Raw genomic sequence first — 7,896 nt, 5'->3', positions numbered from 1 at the left:
ATGAGTGACTGTAGCCCGTTGCTAGGTGATTGCCAGGCATGTAGTTTAGCTTTTGTGGATGTAAGTGATGTACTGTCGTGAAATAAAAAAGAAAAAAGAATGGTTTCATAAGGTGCTACAGGTGCACAAATGCTACAAAACAGGTAGCCTGCATTTTGTATGCATCATTTTATACATAATTAAACTTTGGGAATAGAAATTAGATGTTACTGATGCAAAATAAAAAATTATATGACACTTTTATAAGCTCTTAGAGATGCATAACTGCTAATAATAGGTCATTTTGGCCAGTTGCTATGTGGTTGTCAGGCAACATAATGACATCATTACACATAATTCAGCCTTTTTGGATAGAAATTAGATGTTACTGATGCAAAATAAAAATTATATGACACTTTTATAAGGTGTTATAGGTGCATAAATGCCAGTAATGGGTCATTTTAGCCATCATGTTGCCAAGCTAAGTGGTTGCTTGGCAACATGATGACCTCATGATATCTGATATAAATGTGGACCTCCACGTTTGGTTGCTCAACTCTTAAAGGTATGGCAAATACTTCTTGATGATTTGACACACACAGTGCAACGAGTTAACTGTCAAACGGGTGATTAATAGCAACAGTGGTCACGTCCAGTTGTGCACGTTCATGGACACTAACAGAAACACCACCACACCTTGAAAACTGAGCCCAGTTCTTACAGCTGTTTCTCCTGATCAAAGTGGCCCATCAGCACCGTTCTATATTTGACTACATCCTGGGTTACACACATGAGGAAGGGGGAAGAGGAGGAGGAGGGATGAACTTGGACGGCACTAGAAGACAGACAAGGGTTAGCAGCTCGGGGACACTTTGATGAAAGACCAGCCTGGGTGGGAACAATGCCTGAGTCAGGACCCTGTGATGGTTCCCCTTCCTGCGGCTATTGTAAACACTCCCTCCACTGGACCCTGGCTGAGTTGTTAAGCTGGCAGCTGGGTACCAAACAGCGCTGTGTCACATGAGAGGCCCGGCTGGAGTCACAGTGGCCCAGGATACTATTCTTAGCTGTAGGAATGTACACAGTGGCCTCATGGCAATCTCCACAGCGCCTAACTGGAAACCCTTCCCTGAGTCACTACCCATTTTCTCTCTGAGTAATGCTTAAACTGTCTTTCATTTGGAATTAATCCTTTTTTTCTGTCAAGACTGACGACTTTGGATAATATTGGTCCTCCGAGGACAGGAGGTAAGGGCTGAGCTAACCACAGATACTGCTGATGAACTGGAATCATCTTGTTCACACAGATGTTTGTCTCAAACTCCTCAGTTTAACTCCAGTTTTATTATTAAATCTTCAAATGTGAAATTTCTTTTGTATTAGCATAACTCTTAGTTAAGAATCTATATTTTCTGGTTAAAACGTTTCCTCTTGTTTATTGGGCATTTAAAGGAGTGAGTCATTGCATTTTATGACATTTCTTTATTTAGACTGGAAATGTTTCTCAAAAATATGATGCCATGCTATAAACTGTCTGTTAAAAGTGTAATAATTTAAGCTGCGTACATGATCAATTCATCACCATCACCACTGTTGACTAAGTGATTAAGGTGCAGATGGATTATTTTTAAATTCAGATGCAGTTTATCATGAGAGGTTCTGCAGCTCCACCAGCAGCTCTTGTTTGAAGTCTGAGTTAAAACTCCCAGTCGTGAAATGCCACTCACAGCTATTGGCATTTAATAATATACAATAATGATTAGTGGTCTAAATATATCAGACAGGCTGGACCATGTAAGTGGGAGTAAATCGGTAGCTGGCACGGAGATGATTTGAAGACTTAATGTTGCTAATAGCCCAATGAAATTCATGCTCTTTAAACAATAGGATCACCACAAACCCTCCAGCCAGAGAGAGACACACTGGGACTAAGAGAGAAAACATGACATATAGAAAAAAATAACAAGAGAGACTGTGAGGCCAGTCCAGAGAGAGATGGGTTGCAGAGACAAACACAGATGGTCCGCTGATACAGTTCTGTTTATGTTAGTGATGATGGGCAGCTTGATTACTGAAATAAGCCCTAATGGCACACGAATCCTGTGAGATCATTTAGACAGGATTTGGAACAGAAATCTGTGTCAGTCATTCACATTAAAGACAGCTGCTACGTGGGAGGTTTAAGAGTTTGAGAGGAGACGAATAAGTGAAAGGCTTTGTTATGAACCAGATCACACGGTTTTCGAAGCATGCATGATTAAGTTGTTGCAAATACAAATTTATTAAAATCACACTTGTGAATCTAATTGGTGCACTTTGTGGAGCTCATGAATAAAGAATATTAGAGAGGAGGATGGATGGAGAACGGTTAGTAAATCAGGAAGGAGAGGATTAGAAAGGAGGAAATGAGGGCAGCTATCACGGTCCTGGAGAGTGAGAGGATGACTGAGCAATGGAGAAGAAGTGTACTGGTACTGATTTTCAAGAACAAGGGTTACAGAGGGATGAAGCTGATGAGACGGACTATGAAGATCGAGGAAAGACTTGTTGGAGCTAGGATAAGAAGAGATGTGAGGATCAGTGAGCAGCAGTATGGCTTCATGCTGAGAAAGAGCTCTACAGATGTGAAGCAGAGGTGTAGAGGTCGGAAGGAGTTGCACCGCGTCTTTGTGGAGCTAAAGAAAGCATATGAAAGGAGCAGCAGACATGTATGAGGTCACCGGTGACATGTATGGTAGGAGTGAATGATGGTTTCAAGGTGGGGGTGGGATGAGGGATTGGTTTTGTGTCCCTTCTCGCTTGCAGTGGTGTTGGACAGGTTGACAGATGAGGTCAGTTCATGAGCTATGATGTTTCCAGATGACATTGTGATGTGTAGTGAGAGGAGGGAGCAGGTGGAGGTATGCACTGGAGAGAAGAGGAATGAAAGTCAGGAGGAGCAAAACAGAATAATGTGTGTGGCCTCATGACCTTTTACACAGTGAAGCTGTGTAAAAGGTCATGAATGTGGATGAGTTTAAAAACCCGGGGTCAGCCATCCAAAGCAACAGACAGTGCTCAAGAGAGGTGAAGAAGAGTGTGAAGGCGGGGTGGAGTGGGTGGAGACGAGTGTCAGGTGTGATTTGTGACAGAAGAGTGAAGTGAAGGTTTACAAGATGGTAGTGAGACCTGCTGGAATGTTTAGTGTGGAAATGGTGGCACAAACAAAGAGACAGGAGGCTGGGCTGAAGGTGGCAGGGTAAAGATGTCAATATTTTCACTGGGACTGACCAGAAATCAGAGGGACAGCTCAGGTAGAGCAGTTTAGAGACAAAGCTAGAGGTGCAAGGCTGAGATGGTTTGGACACGTGCAGAGGAGGGACATTGGATATATTAGGAATACATGAGGAAAAGAGGAAAAACAAAAATGTTTGATGGATGTAGTGAAGGACATGGTTAGTGTGACAGAGGAGGATGGTACACAGAGAGTAAGATGCAAGCAAATTTTAAAAACTGTGGTCGTCACTAATATTTATGTAGATCATCACATCACACATCATCAGCATAGCCGGTCATCCACTTTCTCCCATTGGAAAACAAAAATACAACATCAGTCACAAAATGATTCCTGCTTTGTCATCCCTTGTGCAGAATGGCCACCAGACCACAAGATGTTTTCTCTTTCAAAGATGCTGAACTTCCCTCTCACCTACTCGCAAAGCTCAACGTCCTCCGGCAGGAGCGCATCCTGACGGACGTCCTGCTCTGCACTGAACACCAGGAGATCCCCTGCCACAGGAACGTCCTGGTGTCCAGCAGCCCGTACTTCCGCGCCATGTTCTGCAGTAACTTTCTGGAGAGCAGCCAGGCCCGCGTGAATCTGAAGGGAATCTCTTCAAATGTGCTCATTGGCATTGTGGACTATGTTTATACGGGCTGCATCACCATCACCATGGACATTGTGCTCCCACTCATGCAGGCAGCTTCCATGCTTCATTACGGAAGCCTCTTTGAAGCCTGCTCTGTGTTCCTCCAGGAGCAGCTGAGCCCGGAAAACTGCCTGAGCATGATCCGACTGTCTGAGATACTTCACTGTGAGAGCTTGAAGGAGAGGGCCAAGGAGATGGCTGTGAGGTCCTTCTCTGACGTGGCCGCTACAGAAGATTTCTGTGAGTTATCTCTCCCGGAGCTCATGTGTTACCTAGAAGACGACCGACTTTGTGCTGAGGAGGAACAAGTGTTTGAGACCCTGCTGGCGTGGATCCACCATGACCCGTTCTCACGAAGGGGCGCAATCCACGATCTCTTCAAGAAAGTCCGTCTGCGCTACATCCACCCAACTTACCTCTTCCAGTTCATTGCCAATGATCCACTGGTGCAGAGCTCCAGCCTTTGCACTGAGATAATCGAGTCAGTCCGTCGCCTTATGCTTACAGTCAGCGCCAAGTGCAGCCGTGAGCTGAAGCCTCTGTGGACCACACCGAGACGTTATACCTGCAGAGAAACGCTGGTGGTAGTTGGAGGACGCAAAAACAACGAACAGACTTCAAGGGAAGCGTTACTCTATGACGAAAGGACTCAGCGTTGGCAGTGGTTGGCCAAGCTCCCCTTGCGCCTCTACAAAGCTGCTTATGTGTGCATTCACAGTATCCTCTACGTCCTCGGCGGGCTCAGCCTCTGCATGGCATCAGGCGACAGCTCGGTCAGCGCTACAGTTTACACACTCTCCCTCAAAACCAACCAGTGGAGGACTGCCGAGCCCATGCTGGAGCCACGATATGCCCACCAAAGCGTCTCATACCTGCACTTTATTTTTGTGTTAGGAGGCATCGGTGTAGATAAGCGCATCTCTCAGTCAGTAGAGAGGTATAACAGTATGTTTAACCAGTGGGAGGCCATGGCACCCATGCCCACAGCCGTGCTTCATCCAGCTGTTGCAGCCAGTGATCAGAAGATCTATGTTTTTGGAGGGGAGGACGCCATGCAGAACCCAGTCAGGCTGATTCAGGTAAGGAAGGCTTCAGTCAAAGTTAGCATTCAGTGAAGAACAGCCTGCGATGCTCAGGAAATCCAAAAAGGCTGATTGATGGTGTTTGTGCTGTTACACAGGTGTATCACATCGCTCGCAATCTGTGGTCCAAATTAGAGACAAGGACTGTGAAAAATGTTTGTGCTCCCGCCGCCGTCATAGACGACAAGATCTATATCATAGGAGGTAAGGACGCATTTTTACTTTTAAGAAACTGAGAAAAAAATGTTGTTCTCAGCAGCTGTTTTACGCTAAAATATGGACTATATATAATATATTGCCTATAATATAGTTTGACTCATATTTCGACCTGCTTGGTCGACTTTGGGATTTGTTTACTATATGTAATTTACTATGACTTACCAACCATCTAATCTCCAGGGTACACCACGCGAATGATTGCCTACGACACCAAAGCCAACAAATTCTTCAAGTGTGAGAACCTGAAGGAGCGACGAATGCATCACAGTGCTACAGTGATCAACGGCAAGATCTACGTCACAGGTGGACGCATCCTGAATGGCCACGACGTCATCGAGGACTCGGACTGCTTCGAGTGCTACGACCCAAAAACAGACGTTTGGACCTCTAAAGGTTCTCTGCCATACAAGCTGTTCGACCACGGCTCTCTCCCACTAGTCTGCGTTTCCAACAGACCAAACCCACCATGACCCACCATCTAATCACGGCTTGCTCCTTTTTATTGTAATCTCCACCTGCCCTTTGCCATTATTTATTGGCTTCTAACAGAAATGGGAAACCATGTCAGAGTGACACCATTCTTTCACGCAGCTCAGTAAAGCGGCATTTAAGGTCGGGCTGACTTTCATCTGCATCAGAGAAGAAGAGCTCAGCTGGCATGCAGAGGTGTCATTTCTAAGCATCTGGGGCGGAAGTGAACCGAGAACCCCAGAAATGATGAGAGGCAGCTACTCGGACACGTATGTAATCCAAACAGCTCTTTAAAAGCTGTTTCCGCAGATGGATACACTTGTATAAAGCAAACTAAATTGTGTTAATACTGTATTTTCCAAGATATTTGAACACAGCCTGTCACTCTGCAGGGCAGCTGCACTTAACTCTTGACAAAACTGAAACTGGTTAAATAATTTGCACTTTATAGGTCAAAAAATAATACATTCCTTCTTGACCCTGATGTGTATCAGAGGGAACTGATTAATGAGAATAAGGGCTACTGCAAAGTTGTACTTGCTCTGATGTTTGGTGAAGTTTTGCAAAGAAGAACTTTTTTTTCTTTATTCCAGTCTTGGGGGGTTGATTTTCAGTTAAAACCCAACAAAGCTTGTTCTGTTTTTAAGATGTCTGCTTAAAACATGGCAGAACCAGTATGCAAAGATGTGACGTTTTGGATCAGTCCAAGATCTGTGAGCAAATATTTCAATGGTGGTTTACATTCATATTTCACTGTGCATGCAAATGTCGTTAGATAAAGACAACCTGTGGCCTGCTGTGAGCGGCCATGAGTACAAAATGTTGTTAGAGATACTTTTTGTGTGTTTACAGGCTACATCAGACTGCAGGGGCAACCTAAAGGTGATCTGGCACAATCACACCAACTGATCTGGAATTCATTTTTTTATTCATTTGGGAAATCATAGTCATACAAAGAAATCCTTACCTGTCAAGACTTTGATTGCCATTACATCCCTCTGTGTCCTGCAGCCCTCTTGTCCCTCATGGAGCATGCATTCAGTGTTTTGCTCCAGCCCTTGGTAGCTCCATTATTGGACAATTTGTGGTATACATCTTAATGTTTGAGACTTTCTCACGAATCAACTGAACAATGCATTGCTGCTACTTGCACATTAAGAGACTTCCTCTTTATTTTTGTATGCGGTATTACTTGTACGATGTGCATAAATGTTGTGTTTATGTACTAAAGAGAGAGTCAAACTTCTTATTTGTTGCATTGATTCTTTCTGCGCATAAAAACAGATCAGCTGTGGCAAAATCGCATCTTAGTTCAGCTTCTCGGTCTTCATTTTGAGCAGGCTCGTAATTTGCCTGCAGACTAGCTGAGTCACGACCCCCTCGTGCATGAGGGAACACCATCAATGCAGAAACATGTTCCGGTTGTCAGGTGACACATTTTCTCTCCGTACATCATTAAACACCAGTGCAAAACCCATTAAAATATTGGGATGTTCCTGGAATGTAGTGAATGCATTTCTTTATGTGAGTGTCAACCTCTTGACCCTTCAGGGCACATTCTCCTCATGCAGAGCGTCTGGTATGAAGGCTTCATATCCGGTTACCACTGCCCCCCTGAGAGGCTCACTGTTTGCAAGGTATATGGCCTACTTAAAACTAGCCCTCCAGCAAAGCTGACCTTAGGGGAAGAGATTTGGGATCAGATTTCACTCTTACGCTTTAATGCTTGTCCATTAGTGTTAGTGGAAATGCTGAAACTTGCCTACAAGCACTAACCAAATGGAAATTTCATCACTGTCTCTGAGTTAAATGGCTCCTTGTTAGCCTGGTCCCTCTAAATGCCTCTCTGTAACCCTGTGTGAATGCATTCAACAACTCGTGCTTGCAAAATGAGCTTAATGTCTAAACTCAAAATGCTGAATCCACCAACGCAGTGACTTTTCTGATTATGTCACGTGCTCGGCTCAGTCAAACAGAGCAGAATGTAAGAAAGCCCAGTGAAACCTTCCACTGAGCTGCTGCTCACACAGCCTTCTCAGATTGTTTACAGACTCTGTGTTTGCTCAATACCTTTCCATAGATACCAGTGTGTGAGGGTCACCCTTAAGGGAGGCTGTGGCCTGGGCAGGTTATTTTCAGTATCTGTTACTAACCCATTAAGGGGTAGCATATCATTGCCTATTCTGTGTGTCTCCATAAACACACACAGTGACTGCAGCAAGAAGAATTATATACAT

General features: G+C 44.4%; 1 protein-coding gene across 1 annotated transcript; it reads left to right on the top strand.

The window, feature by feature from the left end:
* The first annotated feature begins 809 nt into the window (after window positions 1-809).
* On the top strand, window positions 810-6,906 carry klhl38a (kelch-like family member 38a). The gene is made up of 4 exons (XM_085446634.1): window positions 810-1,227; window positions 3,610-4,966; window positions 5,068-5,173; window positions 5,369-6,906. The coding sequence occupies exons 2-4, from the start codon at window positions 3,611-3,613 to the stop codon at window positions 5,656-5,658; spliced, it is 1,752 nt and encodes a 583-aa protein (XP_085302760.1). The 5' UTR covers window positions 810-1,227; window position 3,610; the 3' UTR covers window positions 5,659-6,906.
* Window positions 6,907-7,896: the final 990 nt, after the last annotated feature.

The sequence above is a fragment of the Copadichromis virginalis genome, linkage group LG22 (assembly GCF_057382275.1).
Source record: "Copadichromis virginalis isolate Kocher_CV1m ecotype Utaka linkage group LG22, C_Virginalis_male_GT1.1, whole genome shotgun sequence".
In the NCBI taxonomy this organism is placed as follows: Eukaryota; Metazoa; Chordata; class Actinopteri; order Cichliformes; family Cichlidae; genus Copadichromis; species Copadichromis virginalis.
The sequence above is the reverse complement of the archived record's forward strand: the minus strand, read 5'-3'. Positions and strand labels throughout refer to the sequence as shown.